Genomic DNA, 24,776 nt, shown 5'->3' with positions numbered 1-24,776 from the left:
TGCCTTGTGCTTTCTTCCACATCTCCAGAGGAGGATGGATTTTGTGGAGTTAGTTTATAAACTCAGAAATCTGAAAGTCTTCATTTGAATTTAGACCATAATTAATTTCATTAAAAATAACTGGTAATTAGGATTATAAGGAACCTCAAAGGTTATCTGGTGTAATCCCACTCATATTCTGGAATTCCTCTTTGTTATGTCTGATAATAGTCCTTCACCCTGTGTAAGCAATCATGTCCACCAACAGAAAGCAGACCACATGTCATGCATGCTAGGGTATATTAGGCAAGTCCTATCTGAAAACTCTGAGTCTGGCTTGAATGTTTTGCACAGGGTATGAATAATAAGGATATTTGGAGAAAGGATATCCTCTAATAAACTAAGAATCTTTTCCTTCTTGAACCATTCCCTTGGTGTTTCTTCTCACACTTTGGGTGTCTGCCCTTCTCTCTCTTGTCTCTCAAGCCCCACTTTGTGTTTTTCTATTACTTCCCACTCTTACTTACCAGTCCTTACCTACTTGGTAGAATAGTTCCTCTTTGCATGAGAGATTGTTTTAATTCTCAAAGCAAGATGCATGAGTTAATAAGTCTTCCTCTAATCCTTAGAGATATGAGTCTCCCTGAGAAATGCAAGACTGTGCTATAACCCTGTCACTGTCACTATCTTAGTTTATAGCCCTTCCCCCAATCCTCCCTTTACCATTCCAGATATTGCAGTTTGGAAATTCAAAGGCAAGAAGGCTACAGAGAGTCTCAAGTATTTATCACTTCAATGTCTAGAACAAAGCAGGTAGTACAACATGAGATGAAATACTAACTTGTATCCAGAATACGGTAGAGTAGTAAAAGGTTGTTAGCTATGGTGTAGCCAATGAGAACAACTTATTCAGGACATAGAGGTGGGAATGGCTCTAAGCTGGTACTGTTACCACATACTAGATAAAAATGAAATTTACTTATGTGATTTGCTTCCTTCAAAACTATTGTAATAAAGAGTATATGGGAAATCTCTGTAGCTTTCACTCAAATTTGCTGTAACCTTAAAATCACAATGAAAAAAGAAACCCATTTTAAAGATCATAAACAATAATGCTAAGTGTGATTCTCTGTGCCATAGCTTTTACTGATGAAAGGGATTGTATAAATTTGATTTGATTATGTATAGATGGTTTCATTCAATGAATGAAGGGCCATATGTCTGTCAACAATTTTGATTTCTAAGCGTCTACTGGTGATTAAGCTATGTAGCAGAGTTGGCATGTGGACTACTGAATGATAAGAAATCTCCTCTCAGGGTGAATAAAACTGTCTTAAAAATATTGATTTCTAACTGTTTAGTACAGGAATTTCTTTTAAAAATGTGTTTTATTGTTAATCTTTTTTGACTCTGGTTTTGAACCTTGTAATACCAATTTATTTATTTTTTTTTTATTTTATTTTTAAACTTTACAATATTGTATTAGTTTTGCCAAATATCGAAATGAATCCGCCACAGGTATACTGTGTTCCCCATCCTGAACCCTCCTCCCTCCTCCCTCCCCATACCCTCCCTCTGGGTTGTCCCAGTGCACCAGCCCCAAGCATCCAGTATCTTGCATCGAACCTGGACTGGCGACTCGTTTCATACATGATATTATACATGTTTCAGTGCTATTCTCTCAAATCTCCCCACCCTTTCCCTCTCCCATAGAGTCCATAAGACTGATCTATACATCAGTCTCTTTTGCTGTCTTGTACACAGGGTTATTGTTCCCATCTTTCTAAATTCAATATATATGCATTAGTATACTGTAGTGGTGTTTTTCTTTCTGGCTTACTTCACTCTGTATAATAGGTTCCAGTTTCATCCATCTCATTAGAACTGATTCAAATGTATCCTTTTTAATGGCTGAGTAATACTCCATTGTGTATATGTACCACAGCTTTCTTATCCATTCATCTGCTGATGGGCATCTAGGTTGCTTCCATGTCCTGGCTATTATAAACAGTGCTGCGATGAACATTGGGGTACATGTGTCTCTTTCCCTTCTGGTTTCCTCAGTGTGTATGCCCAGCAGTGGGATTGTTGGATCATAAGGCAGATACTAATTTAAATCTTAACAAATCTATCATCTCACTCAAGTAAGATATTGGTGATTACACATGTCATAGCTTGCTAATCTTCCTGTACTCTTATATTTAAGATACTAATTGACAATTAGCTCTTTCAGGAGTTAAAAAATATAAGTAATTACTACAACAGAAGTAATAGTTCTCATAAATAATATTTACTCAGTTATTAAAATAAATTCACCATCCAATAACAGTCCACGAAAATAAGAGGCTATTTCTATCCCACCACTAGAAAAATCTTCACACTTCCATCTTCCAATATCTTGTTGTGAAATTACCACAGAAATGATTTGAACTTACTTCCTTCACTGACATGGGATGCCTCAGAAATATCCTTACACTTAGCTTTTTGTAATATTAACTTAAATCATTGGAGAAGGAAATGGCAACCCACTACAGTATTATTGTCCAGAAAATCCCATGGACAGAGGAGCCTGGGTGGGCTAAAGTTCATGGAGTCGCAAACAGTCAGACACAACTGAACAACTGAGCACAATTTAAATCACTTTGACATCATCCAAATTGGATATGTTCAAAGATCTCAGATTTAGAGGATTGTTATTAGTCAGTGAAACCATACTCCTTTATATATGGTCTGTATATTTCTCATGTAAAAAACATAGGAACAAAAATTTAAAAAAAAGCAATTTTATCTCTCACTGCTAAATTTTTTGACAACCAAGATCATAAGCTCAATTTTGAATGACTCACTCTAATGGCAAGAAAATGATTTACAAATATTCACATTTACAGCTACAAGATAAAGCACTACAGAGACCACAAAGCCTGAACTATACGTGCGTAGTTGAGAGCAGATACAAATATGAAAGGCAGACTGCTTGCCAAAGGGCATCCTTAGGCTGTTTTCCAGATTTGCTCTGCTCTGTCTTGACCACAGTGAGCTGAATCAACAGGTCCCTTTGCTCTCTGACTTCTGGTTTGACTTGATCGCTAACGGAAATGCAGGAAGCAAGATACAGTTGGAACGTTTACCCCTTTGACTCCCCAACAACCCTCACCGTGGCTTCCTCATGGTGGCTGCATCTTTCTACAGAAAGGGAAAGCTCATGCTGGGTGTCCTTCTCCACATGCTGTCCTTCCCATGTTCTGGTAAAAAGTTTTGTTCCCTTGCCACTTCAGGACTAACGTTGGCATCAAATTCCCTTCTGTAGTACTATCTATGTTAATGATATATTTATAAAATATATATAAAAATATTTCTCGGTTTTACCAAATATTGTCCACATATTTTCAACGACCCCTAATGCCTGTATCAAAGTCTTCATATTATCCAGTTTGAGAACAATTTTGTTTTTTCCTGACAGAACCTTAATTAAGACAAAGGAGAGGTATCTACCTCATATACATATGTGTACCTCTGTCACTTTCTATCTCTGTCTTTGTGTTTATCACCATCACTATCATTATTGGCCGACTTAATACATGTTGAAGTTCTAATATGTGTAATTTTTTTCCCATTTTTTACAGGAAGCCTGATGTTCATTTTTTGGTAAATCAAATGAAAAAGTCTTTTTTCTCCTAGAATGGGGGATTCATCTCAGAAATGTCAGTTGCTCAAGTGTAAGAGAAAAAGCATCAGGTAAATCTTTGCATATTTAGTTTTTCAACACAGTTGACACAGTTCAGTGGATCCCTTTGCTATAAAATCTACATTCATATCTGATTTAATTTTAACATAATTTTCACAGATTTTTTTTTTTTTCTGTTTTCAATTCACTTGGAACTGCAGAGTTTGTTCTCTATTTTTATTTTTATTCTATTCCCTGAGCTGGTTTACTTTCTAAACGAATTGTTAAACCTATGATTCCTAATAGTTTTAATTTTTTTAATTATCTTATGTATTCTTTTCAGAGTATCTAGAAATAATCCTGAAAAAATGTGTTTATTATGTTTTTCAGCTTCCCTTTACTTAACCAAGGGATGTCTTTGAGGATGATTTAAAATAGTATTTGTACAAAACAAATGTATTCTCTTTGAGTCCTCTTTCTAACTACCTTACATCCATTTCTATTCTCCCACTAGAATATGTACTTTAATCTTGGGTGTTGAAAACTTGTTTCCTCTTGTATCCTAGGGAATTGTGTAAGACAGCAAGATCCTCAGACGATTACAGTTTATGGTGATGGGGGGAAGGGTTCTCTCTTGCTCTATTTTTGTTTAAAGTTCTGTACATGAGATATTACACCTAATAGGAGTGTACACTGATCAAGGGATTTTGATATTTTCACTACATTTCATGAATACAGATTCCCTCTATTGTGAAGTTTGGATTTCTCTTCTAGTTTTCTCCATTGAAGAACAACAACAACAAAAAAAACTAACTTTATTCATCACCCAGATTTTTTTCTGACAATCATTTCAATAGAAGTAAAGGAAATAAAGAAATGCAATAGTTTCATTTATGCCATCTCTAAATTTAAACATCCACTTGCTTACAATTTGACTCAAAATATGGAGTGTGAAGTCTACTTTGACATAATAGAAAGAAAATGTAATGAATTATCAACATAAATTCTGCTGTGTATTACGTCTTTTACCATTGAGTTGTTCAGGGAATTTCTCTATTTTAGTTATTACATAGAAAATTGTACTTCCCTTCAAACTTGAGTGGAAAATATCTCTGTAAAATATTTGAATGAAGTTATTCCCTCTTGCTACTTATCCTGAGAAAAGGGTTTTGAGATGATTTAAAGCTAGGAAATAATGATAGAAACTGAAATGTTTTTCTTGAAGGGACATGTGGAATTTGTGAACTATCATGGAATTATTATATACCAAATGTGTCCAAGAATTTCTAACAGGTTAATCTTTAGGATGAAGGTGATGGATGCAAAAGTTGAAATATCAAAGAATCTAAGTGTGAGCAAGCCCTATCCTTTTGGATAATAATATCCCTAGGAAGCCTTGGCGAATCTGCTTTGTCTTGATGCTATAAATAATTGGGTTGAGAACTGGTGGAACTAACAGGTAAATATCTGCCATGGTAATATGAATAATGGGAGAGAAATGTTTTGCAAAACGATGCACTAAGGACAACCCTATCATTGGCACATACAGAATGAGCACAGCACAAATATGGGAGATACATGTACTGAGGGCTTTGAGTTTCCCTCCCCGGGATGCAATGTGCAACACAGAGCAGAGGATGAAAGCATAAGATAAAAAGATTCCTAGAGAATCTATACCCCAATAAAATGCAACAACAAACAAGCCATACAAAACATTGAATGAGATGTCAGAACAGGCCAGTTGGATGACATCTTGATGTAAGCAGAAGGAGTGGGAGAGAACATGGGAGTGACAGAAAGAAAATGTGGGGATACGAACAAGAACAACAGGGAGGACAGTGGAGCATCTGATTACGATGAAGACCCCTATGTAGACAATGCGTTGTGGGGTAAGTTTGCTGGAATACCTCAAAGGATCGCAGATGGCAACATAGCGGTCAAAAGCCATGGCTAGGAGCACAGCTGATTCCATTAGAGAAAAAGTGTGAATAAAATACATCTGGGCTATACAAGTATTCATCTCAATCTCCCTAGCATCAAACCAGAAGGTTCTCAGTACTGTGGGCAGGGTGGAGATGCACATTCCCATGTCCGTGAGGGACAGCATGGCCAGGAAGTAGTACATGGGCTCATGGAGACTCTTGTCAGTGTGGATGATGTGAAGAACTGTACAGTTGCCCACTATTCCAATCAGATAGAACACACAAAAGGGGATGGAAATAAAGTGTTGAACATCCTTGCAGCCAGGAATCCCAGAAAGGTAGAATGAAGGTGCCTGTCCAATACTGGAATTAGTGCCTGTCATTACATTGTTCCAAGAAGCCATTTTTCTACAATTAGAATATGAACTCCTAAAAGGAAGAAAAACATACAACATTGAGAAGATAGCAGGTCATGTTTTTACATTAGGTTTTTTTTCTTAATGCTTGCTTTGTATGGGCATTATTCATACAGATTTGGAAATTACTTTGAAACATGTTAATATATTACTGTTTAATCCTTAAAATGATTTGTGGTTATTATACTATTATCTGTCAATCTTTTAGGCTGCTGATTCTGGATTTTGAATGTTTCACAGAATGCCCTTTCCTCTCCTAAGTGTATAATATAGTCTCTTCCATTTTTCACTATTATTTTCATAGGTTAGTTTATTTTTATTCACTTTCAGTTGTATCATTTACCTTTATTTTTGATTGTGATGTAAAGTAAGAATATTTTCCCAGACCCTGACCTCTGTATGTTAAGCATTCATTTAGCATTCATTTCACTCTGACAATGACACTTGGTGGAGGCATTTTAGAATGAATGTCAGAAAAAGCTTAGGCAAAAAATGAATAAAGTTTGTTTTATCCAATGGAAAAAATCACACAAGACTAATCAAGTCATATAGGATATAAAATTGATATTTCAAAAAAAAAAAAAACAAAACCACTGCATATGCAGCAAGTATGGTTATCAATTAGAGAGGTACATAAATCAGCCTTCAAACTGATTTAAATGTGAACCAGAAGTCCCCAAGTATCAAGGGTAAATAAGTGCCTACCTAATTGACACAGTCTCAGGGATTTGGAGTTCAGTTTCTCTTTCATATTCTCCACCGAGGCTTATTTATGTGTACCTACCCTGCAATAAGGCAAGAGTTTTAAGTAAATTTTTATCATTTGTTCCATGGTTGTAATTGATTTGTGAACTATGTCAGTTTTGTTAATCCTGGAGACTCCCTTCAATTGTCAGTGGAGTCCCAACTAGTTTGCTCCTGTTGCCATCTGTGAACACAGTCTTCAGACATCTCTGACAGCAAGGAAAACATCAGCCATCACAGCCTCATGATCCCTAAGATATTAGAATGAAGTTAACCCACCCTCAGGCTGTGATCCCATGGTCCACTATAATGGCAATAATCTAGTGTCCTGCTTTTTTTTTTTTTTTCCTGCTCCTTTGCTCATTTTCCCTCATGATTCAATCTTTCTTTCATAAGAGTAAGTTGGCTATTAATGGAGATCTCCTCATAGAAAAGGTAAAACAGATGTTATTATCCAATTCCTTAAAAGTATTCATTAGTCACAATCACATCCTAATAAATAAGAGTACTTTTAGACTCATAATTATTTATATATTTATTATCATATTTGAACCTTGGAATATGAGATCAACAGAGACTTGGTTATATATGAGTAACCTGAGGTTCAGAAATACCATTGATCAAACTAAAGACCAATTTTGTTTAGAATCCAAATCCCTGATTCTAAAACGTTACTAAAATATTTTAACTCTAAGTTCAGAAAGTAGCCCCAGTTCTGTCCTATAATGACCTTCCATAGCACACTAGGAAGTGTGTATTCTTGCCACCTTTTAAAAGGCCCTTCCTCCTTAGACTGCAGGATATTTTTACCAGGTTTCCCTGAGTAATCCTGGGAATTACTTATGTTTTTCTGCAATTGCTTCCAAGTTTTACTTGAAAATGTGCAGTCTTCTCACTTTCCTTTAGAGTTTTAACAAAACAGTGGCTTAGAAGAAAACTGCGAGAGAAAAGCCTTAAAACAAAGAACTTTTACTGGACAGAGAATGGCAAAACAGAAATCAGATTGATTACATTCTTTGCAGCCAAAGATGGAGAAGCTCTATAGTCAGCACAAGACTGGGAGCTGACTGTGGCTCAGATCATGAACTCCTTATTGCCAAATTCAGACTTAAATTGAAGAAAGTAGGGAAAACCACTAGATCATTCAGGTATGATCTAAATAAAATATCCTACAGTTATACAGTGGAAGTGAGAAAGAGATTCAAAGGATTAGATCTGAAGAACTATGATGGAGGTTTGTGACACTTGTACATGGAGGCAGTAATCAAGACCATCCCCAAGAAAAATAAATGCAAAAAGGCTAAATGGTTGTCTGAGGAGGCCTTACAAATAGCTGAGAAAAGAAGATATGCTAAAAGCAAAGGAGAAAAGGAAAGACATAAGCATCTGAATGCAAAGTTCCAAAGAATAGCAAGGAGGGATAAAAAAAGCCTTCCTCAATGATCAATGCAAAGAAATAGAGGAAAACAATAGAATGGGAAAGACTAGAGATCTCTTCAAGAAAATGAGAGATACCAAGAGAATATTTCACGCAAAGATGGACAAAATAAAGGACAGAAAGGGTATGGACCTAACAGAAGCAGAAGATATTAAGAAGAGGTGGCAAGAATACACAGAAGAACTATACAAAAAAGATCCTCATGACCCAGATAACCACGATGGTGTGATCACTCACCTAAAGCCAGACATCCTAGAATGTGAAGTCAGGTGGGCCTTAGGAAGCATCACTACAAACAAAGCTAGTGGAGGTGATGGAATTCCAGTTGAGCTATTTCAAGTCCTGAAAGATGATGCTTTGAAAGTGCCGCACTCAATATGCCAGCAAATTTGGAAAACTCAGCAGTGGCCACAGGACTGGAAAAGGTCAGTTTTCATTCCAATCCCAAAGAAAGTCAATGCCAAAGAATGCTCAAATTACCGCACTATTGCACTCATCTCACACGCTAGCAAAATAATGCTCAAAATTCTCCAAGCCAGGCTTCAACAGTATATGAACCATGAACTTCCAGATGTTCAAGGTGGTTATAAAAGGCAGAGGAACCAGAGATCAAATTGCCAACATTCGTTGGATCATCAAGAAAGCAAGAGAGTTCCAGAAAAACATCTACTTCTGCTTTGTTGACTATGCCAAAGCCTTTGACTGTGTGTACCACAACAAACTGTGGAAAATTCTTAAAGAGATAGGAATACCAGACCACCTTACCTGCATCCTGAGAAATCTGTATGCAGGTCAAGAAGCAACAGTTAGAACTGAACATGGAACAACAGACTCGTTCCAAATCGGGAAAGGAGTATGTCAAGGCTGGATACTGTCACCCTTCTTATTTAACTTATATTCAGAGTACATCATGCGAAATGCCAGGCTGGGTGAAGCACAAGCTGGAATCAAGATTGCCAGGAGAAATATCAATAACCTCAGATAGGAAGATGACACCATCCCTATGGCATAAATTTAAGAACTAAAGAGCCTCTTGATGAAAGTGAAAGAGAAGACTGAAAAGTTGGCTTAAAACTCAAAATTCAGAAAACTAAGATCATGGCATCCAGTCCCATCACTTCATGGCAAATAGATGGGGAAACAGTGGAAACAGTATCAGACTTTATTTCTGGGGGCTCCAAAATCACTGTAGATGGTGACTGCAGCCATGAAATTAAAAGACACTTGCTCCTTGGAAGAAAAACTATGACCAACCTAGATTGCATACTTAAAAACAGAGGCATTAATTTGCCAACAAAAATGTCTGTCTAGTCAAAGCTATGGTTTTTCCAGTAGTCATGTATGGCTGTGAGAGTTGGACTATAAAGAATGCTGAGTGCCAAAGAATTGATGCTTTTGAACTGTGGTATTGGAGAAGACTCTTGAGAGTCCTTTGAACTGCAAGGAGGTTTAACCAGTCTATCCTAAAGGAAACAGTCATGAATATTCATTGGATGGGACTGAAGCCAAAGTTGAAACTCCAATACTTTGGCCACCTGATGTAAAGAACAGACTCACTGGATCAGACGCTGTGCTGGGAAAGCCTGAAGGTGGCAGGAGAAGTTGACAGCAGAGGATGAGATGGTTGGATGGCATCTTCAACTCAATGGACATGAGTTTGAGCAAGCTCTGGGAGTTCTTGTTGGACAGGGAAGCCTGGCGTGCTGCAGTCCATGGGGTCGCAAGAGTCAGACAAGAATGAGTGACTGAAATGTACTGAACTGAACTGCAACAAGAATGCTACCTTATGAAGTTGTGGTCTACAAAATATACACTCTCATTACTCTAGCATCCTGCCCAAAATCCTCTCCAAATGCAACAGTTCCAGTCAAATTAATCAATAATCCCTAGTCACCAAATCCAAAAAATGTTCCTGTTCTCATTATAACTCTCAGCAGTATGCAAAACTGTTGACCATGTTCTCCTCTGAAAATATTTTAAATCTATATTATTTTTGAAAACATGCTTGCTTTATTTCCTCTTACCCTACAAAAAGTCCTGGGTGTTCTTCGGAAGGAATGATGGTAAAGCTGAAACTCCAGTACTTTGGCCACCTCATGTGAAGAGTTTACTCTTGGAAAAGACTCTGATGCTGGGAGGGATTGGGGGCAGGAGGAGAAGGGGACGACAGAGGATGAGACGGCTGAATGGGCATCACTGACTGGATGGATGTTAGTCTGAGTGAACTCTGGGAGTTGGTGATGGACAGGGAGGCCTGGTGTGCTGCGCTTCATGGGGTCACTGAGTCGGACATGACTGAGCGACTGAACTGACCTGAACTGAACTGAACCCTACTAATTGATCTATTTTATTTCTTTAAAACTTCATTGGTTCCTACTCCAGTGCCAGATTTCTAAATACTAAAAGTACCCCAGGTGTTTCTTCTGTTTTTATTTCTAATATATAGCTACACTTTTTCCTAAAATATTCTATTCAGTAATTGCTTTTAAAAACTACCCACTGGTAACTTCACCACACATCTCTATCCTTAACTCTCTACTGATCTTCAGAGTGATATCAAATAGTCTATCAGATGTCTCTGTTTTATGTCTAAAAGACACAAGAAAGATCACATGGCCAAGAAGGAACTCTTGGCAATAGCCTTAATATTTCCATCGTAGTAAATGTAACTCATGCTACACAATTGATCAAATGTAAAAACTAGGCTTTGTCCTTGGTTATTAAAATTCATGTCCTCTCTCCTCTCATTTCAAGGTCCAGAGTACTTTAACCTATTCACTTCTGTTGCTTACCTCAGCATTCCTCTTCTATTTTATTGGTCACTTAGCTAATCTCATTTCTTTCATTCTTATGTCATTCCCTCAAATCAATTTTCCTTAGAGCCATAATTCTTAAAGACACAGGCAAGTCAGTTCATTTCTGTATTTAAAATGTGTTCATTGCTGTGTACTTATCTCTGAAGAAAAGGGAAGCCATTGTCATTATTTATAAGATCCTTCTTCCTTGTGTATAGAAAAAGGGAGGTGGATTATACATGTGATTTTGGCCAGGTTCTCCTTTCAGCTCATTATGTGCTCTCATGCTCAAATCCCCTAGATTGCCTCTTACACCGTTTACTAGTTATGACCTCATTTCCACTCTCATTTTCAAATTACATGCTTTCCTTCTTTCTTTTTGTATAAAATAACCCAAAGCCCTTTCTCAGAACTGTATTCAAATGCGCTTTTCTGCTTATCTAAAATACCCAAACACATTTCATCTCACATTACTGCATCACGTTAAACAATTTTTTTCCTACAAAATTCATTACTTTTTCACCTCACTCAAATTCCCTGTCTCCAACTACCCATTACCAACCTCTTTCCCTGAGCCACAGTTATCCGCTTCTTTCCATCAGCAAAGTGATAGCTGTTTTGCCTTCCACCTTTGCCCTTCTGCCCCATAACAGACTTACTCCTGTCTGTTGGCCACTTCTGTTTATTCTTCATTTAAACAACTTTCACTGCTTTGGTTTTTTGCCCATATTTAAAGTGCTCAAGTTGAAGATAGTATTTTCTAAGGGGTATAGAACGTTTCCAGCTTATACATCTGTGATGAAAGAAGCTTTTCATTTTTCCTGGTTATATGGGGTCCCTGAAAGCCTGAGGGAATCAGAGCCACTAATGGTACATTAAAGAGTAAGGGCCTGTGAGCCTAAGGGATGGATGTTGTTCAGGATGAGACAGCGGGAATTTCCACAGGAACAGAGAAAGCCTAAGGGAGGCACAAATGGACAAATGCAAGGAAACTCTGACTCTACCTCTGATGGCTGCTGAATTTAGATACACAATGGGAGGTTGAAGGGTTCCAGCTGAAAACTCCTTAGTGGAATAAAATAACTAAGAATAGTAAGGCTACACAATAAAATAAAGGGACTACAGAACTAAAATAGATATTACAGCTGGGCAGCTTCTAACACTCGGCCTATTTGGGGTCTTCCCTAGATGGACGGGTGAATCACAAATAGATATGTTCTTAGAGGGACTAAAATAGGTGTCAGTAACCTCAAAATCTGATTTTGTTAAAGAGATATGAGATTATTAGTGCCAAAAACCATCTGCCAGAAGTGCATACAAATCCTGTAAACTTGTGTAATATTGCATGTCATTATCCTAAGCTTTAATTATTTCTAGTTTAATTTTACAGAAAATATTTGGCTGTAGCATAACCAAGCAGAAAAGGAAACACAGATGTGTAACATAAGACTAATATTAAAAAATAATAATACTAGAATAAACATAGAGGATTCAAAAATATAATTTTTAGATAGGCTTTAAAATAACTGTGAAAAAACATATTCAAGAAAATAGAAAGTAAGATTTAAATATTCAGGGGGAAACTGGAATATTGCTTAAATTTAAAATGAAAATTGTATAATTGAAGAAAGATAATTATAATTGAAGACAAAATGTTCTTTTTTATATGCATTAGGTATCATTACTTAACTCTTAACTTCTTAAACATTTTAGTGGTATAAATATATGTTTACAATTAATTTTCTGTCGAATGGATACTAAAATAAACATATATTTGAATCTTTTTGAAACAAAACAAATATACATAAATTAATTAGTTATAATTATATATATATATATAATTAGCTGTTGGAGAAGGCAATAGCAACCCACTCCAGTACTCTCGCCTGGAAAATCCCATGGACGGAGGAACCTGGTAGGCTGCAGTCCATGGGGTCACAGATTCAGACACGACTGAGCGACTTCACTTACACTTTTCACTTTCATGCATTGGAGAAGGAAATGGCAACCCACTCCAGTGTTCTTGCCTGGAGAATCCCATGGATGGAGGAGCCTGGTGGGTTACAGTCCATGGGGTCGCTAAGAGTCGGACACGACTGAACAACTTCACTTTCATTTTTCACTCTCATGCATTGGAGAAGGAAATGGCAACCCACTCCAGTGTTCTTGCCTGGAGAATCCCAGGGACAGAGGGGGTTAGTGGGCTGCTGTCTATGGGGTCGCACAGAGTTGGACTGCTGCTAAGTCACTTCAGTCTTGTCCGACTCTGTGCGACCCCATAGACAGCAGCCCACCAGGTTCCCCCGTCCCTGGGTTCTCTATATACTATAATTATTAATCAATACATATATGGACTATAGTCCACCAGGCTCCTCTGTCCATGGGATTCGCCAGGCAAGAATACTGGAGAGGGTTGCCATGCCCTCCTCCAGGGCATTGTCCCCACTCAGGGATCGAACCCAGATCTCCTAAGTCTCCTACTTTGGCAGGCAAGTTCTTTACCACTAGCACCACCTGGGAAGCCCATAACTAGTTACAATTATACAATATATTGTATAATTACTTACATATATATATAAGTAATATACATATTTATATAATATACAAGTAACATTATATATTACATATAATATACTGCTGAGTCACTTCAGTCATGTCCGACTCTGTGTGACCCCATAGACATCAGCCCACCAGGCTCTCCTGCCCCTGGGATTCTCCAGGAAAGAACACTGAAGTGGGTTGCCATTTCCTTCTCCAAAGCATGAAAATGAAAAAATAAAAGTGAAGTCGCTCAGTCCTGTCTGACTCTTAGTGACCCCATGGACTGCAGCCTACCAGACTCCTCCATCCATGGGATTTTCCAGGCAAGAGTACTGGAGTGAAAAAAAAAAAAAAAAAGAGTACTGGACTGGGGTACCATTGCCTTCTCTGACATATAATATACTATATATACTATATATATTATACTATATATATATCAATTATTAATACATAATCACTGCAGATGGTGACTGCAGCCATGAAATTAAAAGACGCTTACTCCTTGGAAGAAAAGTTATGACCAACCTATATAGCATATTCAAAAGCAGAGACATTATTTTGCCAACAAAGGTCCGTCTAGTCAAGGCTATGGTTTTTCCAGTAGTCATGTATGGATGTGAGAGTTGGACTGTGAAGAAAGCTGAGCACCAAAGAATTGATGCTTTTGAACTGTGGTGTTGGAGAAGACTCTTGAGAGTCCCTTGGACTGCAAGGAGATCCAACCAGTCCATTCTGAAGGAGATCAGCCCTGGGATTTCTTTGGAAGGAACGATGCTAAAGCTGAAACTCCAGTACTTTGGCCATCTCATGCGAAGAGTTGACTCATTGGAAGAGACTCTGATGCTGGGAGGGATTGGGGGCAGGAGGAGAAGGGGACAACAGAGGATGAGATGGCTGGAAGGCATCACTGACTGGATGGACGTGAATCTGAGTGAACTCCGGGAGTTGGTGATGGACAGAGAGGCCTGGCGTGCTGCGATTCATGGGGTCGCAGAGTCGAACATGACTGAGCAGCTGAACTGAACTGAACTGATACATATATATTTGAAATCTATACTTGAGACAAAACAGAAACACACTTTTAAAAAATAATAAAAGCAACCCCTTTAGCAGGGAGAATAGTGGCTTATAATAGTGGATAATAGAATATATCCACATCCAAGTCCTAGGAACTTAATATTACTTCACATGGTAAAGGGGTATTTAAGTTATTGATGTCTAATGATCACCTGATCTTAAAATATGGAGAATGCTCTAGCTTATCTAGGCAGGTCCCATGTAATCATAAGGGTCCTTAAAAGTGGAAGTGGGAAGCAGCAGAGAAATCAGTGTTTTAGTGATACATGGTGATAAAAACTTAATTATCCATTGTCAGCCTTGAAGATGCAAGGAGACTCTGAGCCAAGGATTAGGAGCATTCTCTAAAAGCTGGAAAGTCAATAAAATTGATTCTATCCTAAAACCTCTGGGAAAGAATGAAACCTTTAGTGCAGTGACACATGTGTTGAATTTCTAACATACAGAATTAAATTAAAAGTTTATGTTGTTTTAAGCCATTAAATCTGTGGTAACTTACTATGGCGGCCATAGGAAACTTAATTCTGATAGGATTCTAAAGAGTATTTGGGAAGAAAAAAGACAATTAGTAGAACTGATCTAGTCACTATTTATGAAACTGCACATAAAATTATACAATTTTACTTTCAAACACACACCCCTAAAAACTGGCAGGTAACAGATCATAAAATAATTATGATATTACTAATTAATAATCATCAGAAAATGGAAAAATTTGAATAGTTGGAGGAATGAACTAGAATAGCCAAAAACACATATATCAATAAATGTAGAAGAAGGTAAATAATAAATGAGAGGAGAAAATACTTTAAAAATGAATAATAATTACTAGAATTAAGGAAACACAAAAAATCCAAATTTATAGGACACATGGTATAGAAAATAGATTTTTTAAAAAGTTCAATGTTAAAGAAATTAACTGCTATCAAACTCAAGATAAAAATTCTAAGCTTTCTATATTGCAAATTCATGTTGGAAAAGAACTTTTTATTTCCTTAAATATTATGTTCCCTTATTTGTTTATTATTGATTTTAACCACTACACCAAATATTCCTAAAATGAAGGACCTTGTCTGCTTTATTACATTCCTAGTCTCTAGACTATTACTATGTCTTAGTACATATAAAAGAGTTGATTTGATGACTAAAATAGTTATTTTTATGAATAAATTCAGGAATGTGAAAAATTTCCATATGTATGATAATGGAGCTAGAGCTCATAGTTTCTTTGCACAGCAATGTTCAAAGCAGTAGATGCACATGGTTTTGTGATTTTTTTATTATTTCTATCATACTACATGAAGAATTAATCTTGATAATTTTTCCTAGTTAGTAAAACAATAAAATAATACATATATTCAGGAACTGGAGAATGGTTAAGTAAACTATGCAACAAAATTCAATGACATATTTTGTGACCATTATAATTACAATTATGAAAACTCTACATTTCTTTAAAGAAAGATCTCTGCTCCATTATATTTTCTCAGAAGAAATTAAGAATTACATGTATTCAGATAAGTCATAAATTATTACCTAAAGCCAATGTTGCCAAAAATTTGAAAGAATTTTGTGAAACAAGCATATCTTTAAGTATTTGTGACCAGTCAATATATCCCTAATGAAATTACTTATACAGTGAGACATAATCCACTGAAAAAATTATCTGTTTATTCCTATTTTCCTGTCTCTTGTGAAAGTGGTGTGAGAATAACCCGATCCCCTGCTCAAGAAGCTCAACTCTTGTATATCTTAGGCTCCACAGGGAATCCATGCACATGTGGGCCACTTTCTTGGCTCCTGGGAGCCTGTGATCCTAGAACTATTAATATAATTGAGGTTAGTTGAGAAGAAGTAGATTTGAATTATGACAGACCTGTTCTGATGATATAGGACAGATGGGGTGAAGGATAATACAACCACCTCAGCATGTTTTTTCATTATTAGAGTTGTAGAGCAAGAGGCCCTGGGTTTTTCATCAAGGCCAAAGGGATCAGAAAACAGAGTGATATTAAAATTCAATGACAGTCATATTAAAATTAATTTAAAATTAATGGTTTAGAGTAGTAGGTGGTGAGAAGATGATTGAGCGATGATTAGTATCTTCTATAAATGAACATCCTCACTGAATTGACAAGATGTTATAAAATATTTTCATTGCATCTCTCTCCTTATTTCTGTCAATTCATGGTTTGAATCAAAGCTGATATTCCTTCACCACTAGATCTTACTCCTCTAGGATTTTCCTTTTCTCCAAGAGTTTAGTCTTCCTATCTGATCATATCTCTAAGAAAGGCATGGCATTCAGTTGAGGTTCTCTAAGGATAAGTAATGCCACTGAAAAGAGGAGACATAACAGTAACTGCTCCTTGACCTGTTCAATCAAACTCCAGGGCGAAGTACCCACATCAGCATTTGGTATGTACAGCAAACTCAAGAATAAGCCATGTTGTCAAATCTATTTATCTGGGAGATAAGACTGAAGAAATTTAGGCTGTGCTGCAGAGAGCGGTACCTGGGAGGACAGAAATTGTGTAAGTATTACTTTCTTCTCAGATTCTGCAACAGGGATGCTACTTGCACATGAAGTCTAAGTATATATTATTATTGCTGAAGTGGAAGCAGGAGCTTTGTGATCCACTGAAGAAAAGTCAGTTCCTACAGTGGCAATGTGACAAAGGAAAAAAAAAAAAAAATTCTAAGCAAGTATGTATGGGCCTGCTCTTACTTTTTTTTTTTTTTTTCCTTTTCTCACTTTTTTGCTATATCCCACTTTTTATATTTTTCTCTTTCTTCTCATCATTTATTTTCTCCTGTTTACTTGAAATTATTACTGGTGTTATTTTAAAATTCTTAATTCAAAGTTTTGTTATTTGATTTTATCACTTATATAACAAAAACAATGCAGTCCAGGAATTTATTACAAATTTTAGAATTGAAATTATGCCATGCCGATGGCATGTTTTCATATTTTATAATTACATAAGGGGGTGTTGCTCTGAACTTGATTTACTCTTTAAATGAAGAGCTATTCTGAGAGGGAACTTAACTGCACAATAATGTATGTGTTTTGCCTACCCTTTACATGCTAATATCTACTTTCTAAACTTTTATTTGCTGAAGTAAAGCTATTATTCAAAGTAAATCTTAAACCATATGTATTAAGACAATTTACAGCTTCGTTAGCAAGTAATTTTAGATTTCCCTTATTGTCTTTTCTCTTATTCAATTTCAAATGAGAAAGCTCCTCAGTGGTTGCCAACTCCAAAACTGAGAGATATGTTTATTTCTGCCCCCGTGCCATCTTCTAGATGTTAGGACTTCTAGTCCTTTTTAGCTCCCTGGCCTACATTTGAATTAGGCAAACAGCATAGTTATGAGAAGTTATACATCTATATATTTCCTAACAGAAGCGTACTTATCTGCTTAATTATCTCTCTAGTCATCTTGGAATATGAGTGATACAATATGCACTTGTTATTTTGCAGGCTCTACTCCCTGTATTTTCAGCTGGTTTTCCTTGTTTTGACTTGTATCTCTCCATGGGCAAATGTGCTGCCACTGTTGCTCTTACATAGCTGGTGTCCTCAGAATTAACAGTGGTACTTGTCAGCACGACACAATTTAGCTATATATTGCTAAATTACAATACCTCCAGAACTCTGAAGTTTAAACTTATCAGATGGAAAGGATGGAGAAAAGAGGTGATGTTTGAAGGAGAAATGAGATATTGGTTGAAAGAGGATGATTATTACCTGGTTCAAAATAGTTACCTTCCATATGAGGAAGGTGGCTCTTAATTTTAACATAATCTGAGGAGACAAATGCAGAATGTGTCCTCATTTAGAACCTTCTGCTATCACTTTTATAGTTCTCATTCTGTGGAAAAAGAGTCTAGACTATGTGCAATTAAAATTATTCATCAAAGCATGCTAATTGATGTGGTACAGTAGACAGTCAAGTGAAATTTAGGACAGAGTCTTGTGTTCTCTTCATTCTGCAATATCACTGCCATTTCAAAGGACAATTGACACTTGAATATGAGTTTAAACTGCACAAGTCCACTTGCACACTGATTCTTTTAAATAAATACATGTAATACTACTACATGATCCAGGGTTGGTTTCAGGTACAGACGTGGAACTGAGGATACAGATGACTGACTAAGGGATTTGAGCATCTGAGGATTTTAGTATCCATGGTGGGTCCTGGCACCAATCCTCCATGCATACCGAGGGAACACTGTATTTCACAAATGAAAATATTAGTCACTCAGTCGTGTCCAGCTCTTTGTGACCCCATGGACTAGAGCCCAGCAGGCTCCTCTGGCCATGGGGTTTCCCAGGCAAGAATACCGGAGTCGGTTGCCATTTCCTTTTGCAGGAGATCTCCCTGACCCAGGGATCAAACCCAGGTCTCCTGCATTGTAAGAGGATCTTTACCATCTAAGCCACCAAAGAAGCCCCATTTCACAAACAGTCTTGAACAAATTAATTTTCAAGAGGGCTAATACAGTTAAGGTTAGATTCATCTGATTGTGAATTTACTTACGTTACAATTTTTCTTTATCTTACAGGTCCAGAGTGCTTCAGAACCAAGACTAAACATCTTATCTGTGAATCCTCTGACTCACAGAAATAGAATAAATGTCTCTACCTTTTTGTTCATAAAATGGTTTGTTCATAAACCTTTTACTGCATTGATCACATGGGAAATTAATCATTGGTTTATATCAGTTTCTCCCCTATTAGAATGTTAATCTGAAATTAGGAATTAGGTCCTATTTATCATTTTATTTTTAGAGTATAAAACATTCTCAAGATTTATATTAATAAATGAAGTCATCAGTAAATAGATGGTCATATGAATATGAAAATATACACATATTCTGCAACTGAACACAACCCGTATTTTTCATCATGTCACTACCAAACAACACCAGTTTTCATCTCAGTACCTTTCTTCTCCTTGGCATTCCAGGGATGGAGGCCATTCACACTTGGATATCAATGCCCTTCTGCCTTGGAAATTTCTCCATTCTATTTATTATCAGAACAGACTCCAACCTGCATGAGCCCATGTACTTCTTCCTCTGTATGCTCTCTGTGGCCGACTTGATCCTTTCCACTACTGCTATGCCCAAAATCCTCAGCATTTTTTGGTTCCATGACAGGGAGATCTATTTTGAAGTCTGCCTTGTCCAAGTATTTCTCATTCACTCACTATGCAGCATGGCCTCAGGGTTTATCTTGGCCATGGCCTTTGACAGGTATGTGGCAATCTGCAATCCTCTGAGACATCCCATTATCCTGGCACACAGAGTCATCCAGAACTTGGGGCTGGTTACTATCTTCTGTGGAGTTGTGCTTTATACTCCTCAACCCTTCATGCTTTGGTGGCTTTCCTACTGCAGAGCTAATGTCATCCCTCACAACTACTGTGAATTTATGCCGCTGATCAAGCTGGCTTGTGCAGAGACCAGGATCTGCAGAACATACAGCCTAACTGCTGCCTTCTTCACTGGAGGTTTAGATCTCATATTAATCCTCTGTTCCTATGTTGTCATCCTTTTCACTGTCTTCCATCTTCCATCTGAGGCTGCTCAGCTCAAGACCATGGGCACTTGTGGATCCCATGTGTGTCTCATTTTGGTAGCCTATACTCCAGTATTTTTATCCTTCCTTACTCACAGGTTTGGGCACCACATGGCTCCTCATATTCACATCTTTGTGGCTAAAATCTTTGTCCTCATCCCACCCATGGTGAACCCAATGACCTATGGCATAAGAACCAAAAGGATCAGAGAATGTCCTCTCCAACTTTTGACTTCTCACAAACTCTAAAACAATCAGCTTTTATGGAACAAGTTTCTATGACTTATGGGAAAAAAAAAGATATTAACCTTCTTTCTAGAAGCCTGAATCTCTACATATTCTATTTGTAATATAAAGTATTAATTAGCATTGATTTAATGTCATTCTCAGGAAACTTGCTTAGAAGATGACTGACTTAGGTGATTTATTCTTAATGTATTTGCTTGATAATTCAATTTCTCCACTTTTCCGTGATCTTTTTCATTGTGTTTGCTTCCACAATACTATTCTATTGTTCCATATTATGAGCTTCAAGAGACACTGGTATGATTCATTATTTTGACTTTCACTAAGCTTAATTAATTGTCTATTTCTCCTAGACAATAAAACTGAAAATACTTTAAATCTAAAACCTCAGAAACTGGGATAGTTTTAGCTAAATATCTTTTGAGAAGACAGATGAAGAAACTATTCTCTCCAGATTACTTCCTGGAATTTTGTGTGGCATATTACTATTTCCTCAATCTACCTAGAATTCTTATAAGTTTTCTAAATAATATCTAGTCCAACAAAAACTTCTCCAGAAGACTTCATGAATCCAATACTGTCCTACCATTTTCCCTTTTGTTTCCTCAATTGGTTCAAACTGATTAAACTGATTCACTGAAAATATACATAGTTCTTTCTACCATTATTTTGTGATCTTGCATACTCTATTTACTCACAATATGTATTATAAAACAGAGACATTGTATTCTGGCATTTCTTTATAAGTCATTTTTCTAGTTACTCTTGACTGTGATATTGTTCATTCCTCTTTCTTTCCGAAGTTTAGTTGCAGACTAAACTTTTGTATGGAATATCATGCATTTATCATAGGTATATAACTCATTTGGGGCATACCAAATCATTACGGGTACCTAATACAGTATAATGCTTTTCTTTAAGATATACACTATTCCTGATAATGACCTAAGCAGTTTTGTCATGAGGCCATAGTAGCATATATTACCAAATTATTCAGTAACCCGAGTACCTCTCTGTTAGTAGTTCTTCAGAATCATGTTACTTATTCTCTTTAAATTTTGTTTTCTTCTTTCTGAGCTAGTGGGTTATCAGATATCAGGTCTACATGACCCCTTTCTGTTGACTGCCCTATGATTTCATATCTCTTCCCTCAATAGTAAAGTGTTAACTCTGTGCTCATATTTCTGGTTGTATAAACTTATTTTATTGTCATCCATTTCATATTATCTTGGTTAGTACAAAAATTACCTGAATATTCTAAATTCTAAGAGAAGCAAAAAATGTATCATTTAAGACAACTGGCTCTCAAATGATACTGCTCAGTTTTGAATCCAAAAACAATTACTTCCTAGCTACGTTGATTCTCATCAAGTTATATTATCTGGCTTTCTCCGTTCTGAATGGTAAAATGGAGATATCAATAGCAGTTACTTCAGAAAGTAATTCTAACATTTAAGAATATGCCTATAAGTTAAAGCCTGGACTTAAGAAACATTATCCAGCAAGAGTGCTTACTTTGGAATCCCAATGTTGTAAACTGGAAATAATTGGAACATTTGAGGTCTATTTTCACTAATTCTGATGATGTATGATAAAAACTTGCCAGTGAATAGAAAAGAGGGAGATTCAGGAAATAGGAAGAGTCCAGTCAGAAAAGCTGATGAGTTCTTAGAATCATTATCATAGTTATGTTTGTACTGAGTTCAGGCAAGTCTTCTTAAGAAGAAACTAATGCTTTGGCTTATGGATCAACCCTCAGAGGCAAAGCTTTTTATGTGTGAGAATTATAATTAATATTGAAAAAATATATTTGATTATTTCTAGAGGGATGCCAGCACACATCCTGGAGTAGTGAGGAGCCCAGGCTACTAATCACACTGTGGTTCAGCCAGCTGCCTAATTAAAGAAGATTGAGTGAGTGAATGTACACAAAAAATCTACTACGGCCCAGATATGACCTCATGTGTTTAGGATGCAGAAACATACAAGACTGATATGAAACATACAGATTCCTTATATAACGTGTGTTTAGAGAGGAAGGGACATTTGGGAAGCTGTATGAACTATTTAATACACACAGTGAGCAAATACTTTTGTATTGTGAAAATCTGATATAAAAATATATGAGACATTCCAAGGGAACAGAAGTTAGGCTACTCTAGATGGAGTGATCACACTGTCTCTGAGAAGTAATCTGAAATATAATGAAAATATTTTCTGAAAATTTAGGGAAAGAAATTCATGCAAAGGGAAAGAGTAAGCAATATAAATAAACATTGGCACCCCACTCCAGAACTCTTGCCGGGAAAATCCCACGGATGGAGGAGCCTGGTGGGCTACAGTCCATGGGGTCGCTAAGAGTCGGACACGACTGAGCAACTTCACTTTCATTTTTCACTCTCATGCATTGGAGAAGGAAATGGCAACCCACTCCAGTGTTCTTGCCTGGAGAATCCCAGGGATGGGGGAGCCTGGTGGGCTGTTGTCTATAGGGTCACACAAAGTCGGACACGACTGAAGTGACTTAGCAGCAGCAGCAATCAACATGCTGGACAACTTGAAATTACACAACATATGTCAATTATAACTGAATAAATATAATCAAGAGCAAGAGAATAAGGCAATTTGTACATAGTTGTGATGCTGTGCTTTATAGTAAGAAACAAGCATTTATTTCTAGCCCCTGTTTCTGGCACAGAGCTTTTATTTATTTATTTATTTATTTATTTTGGGGGTTGGCAAAAGAGTTTGTTCACTTTTATTTTTTTAATTAAATTTATTTAAATTAGAGGCTAATTACTTTACAAAATTGTATTGGTTTTGCCATACATCAACATGAATCTGCCACGGGTGTACACGTGTTCCAAATCTCTTAAAATTTCTTGAGAGGTGAGAGCAAGGAATGAGTCTTTTGTTACCTTAATGAGGTGACTTTTGGACCCAGCCTAAGGAGGGGGCTAGTTGCTAGTGAAGCCAACAATGTTATTAAAGAGATGTGACTTTCACTCCCTCTCCCTGCTACCCCCAGGGAGGGGAGACTGAAGTCTCATAAAGACATTAAAAAAAAAAAAAGGTTCAGAGAGCTTCTGGGTTGGTGAACATGCCTGCAAAGGATGTGGAAGATCCCTACCCTTTCTGGATACCTTGTCCTAGGACTCTCTTCTATCTGACTGTTCTTGAGCCATTCTTATTATCTTTTAATAATAAACTGGTAACCGAGTTAAGTAAAATAATTCTCTGAATTCTATGAGCTGCTCTAGAAAATTAATCCATCCCAAGGAGTGGGTCATTGGAACTGCCAATGTACAGCTGATCAGCCAGAAGCCCAGATGATACCTTGGTTTGCAGGGGGGCATGGTGGTAAGTCTTATAGGACTGAACCCGTGACTTGTGGGATTTGAAACTATCTCCAGGTAGATAGTGTCCAAATTTAGTTACTTTATAGGACACCCAGCTGGTGGTGTGTGGGGAAAACCTCTCTTCCCTCATCGTGGAATGGGATGCAAAACCGTGGAATGGGATGCAAAACCATAAGTCATGGTTTCATATAAGTAGTTAGTGGGAGAGTGATGACAATGTGACAAGATTCTCTCTGGATTTTCACCCCTGTTTTCCATTACTGACAGGAAACATCTATTTGAATCCATCATAGACTTCATGGACTGTAGCGTTCCAGGCACCTCTGTTCATGGAATTCTCCAGGCAAGAACACTGGAGCAGGTAGACATTCCCTTCTCCAGGGGATCCTCCCAACCGAGGGATGGAGCCAAGGTCTCCTGCATTGCAGGAGGATTCTTCATCATCTGAACTACCAGGGAAGATCATAGACTTCAGTATGATGGAAAACTGCATGCATTTCTTTACTTTGATGCTGCTGTTGCTGCTAAGTCGCTCCGGTCATATCCAACTCTATGCAACCCCATAGACCGCAGCCCACCAGGCTCCCCCATCCCTGGGATTCTCCAGGCAAGAAAACTGGAGTGGGTTGCCATTTCCTTCTCCAATGCATGAAAGTGAAAACTGAAAGTGAAGTCGCTCAGTCGTGTCTGACTTTCAGGGACCCCATGGACTGCAGCACACCAGGCTCCTCTGTCCATGGGACTCTCCAGGCAAGAGTACTTTCAGTTCAGTTCAGTTCCGTTGCTCAGTCGTGTCCAACTCAGTGACCCCATGAATCGCAGCACGCCAGGCCTCCCTGTCCATCACCAACTCCCAGAGTTCACTCAGACTCACGTCCATCGAGTCAGTGATGCCATCCAGCCATCTCATCCTCCGTGGTCCCCTTCTCCTCCTGCTCCCAATCCCTCCCAGCATCAGAGTCTTTTCCAATGAGTCAACTCTTCACATGAGGTGGCCAAAG

The 24,776-nt window shown here is 37.4% G+C and overlaps 2 protein-coding genes across 2 annotated transcripts; one reads left to right on the top strand and one right to left on the bottom strand.

The window, feature by feature from the left end:
- Positions 1 to 4,442: 4,442 nt before the first annotated feature.
- Positions 4,443 to 6,909, bottom strand: LOC147358063 (olfactory receptor 51G1-like). Its single transcript, XM_086338441.1, has one exon. The coding sequence runs from the start codon at positions 6,018 to 6,020 to the stop codon at positions 4,989 to 4,991; it is 1,032 nt and encodes a 343-aa protein (XP_086194567.1). The 5' UTR covers positions 6,021 to 6,909; the 3' UTR covers positions 4,443 to 4,988.
- A 12,586-nt stretch (positions 6,910 to 19,495) lies between these two features.
- Positions 19,496 to 20,419, top strand: LOC147358062 (olfactory receptor 52D1-like). Its single transcript, XM_086342036.1, has one exon. It carries the CDS (start codon positions 19,496 to 19,498, stop codon positions 20,417 to 20,419), a length of 924 nt encoding a protein of 307 aa, XP_086198162.1.
- Positions 20,420 to 24,776: the final 4,357 nt, after the last annotated feature.

The sequence above is a fragment of the Bos grunniens genome, chromosome 15 (assembly GCF_055505025.1).
Source record: "Bos grunniens cultivar Pamir isolate PY7600 chromosome 15, Bosgru_T2T1.0, whole genome shotgun sequence".
Taxonomy (NCBI): domain Eukaryota; kingdom Metazoa; phylum Chordata; class Mammalia; order Artiodactyla; family Bovidae; genus Bos; species Bos grunniens.
This window is presented reverse-complemented; position numbering and strand designations above follow the sequence as displayed.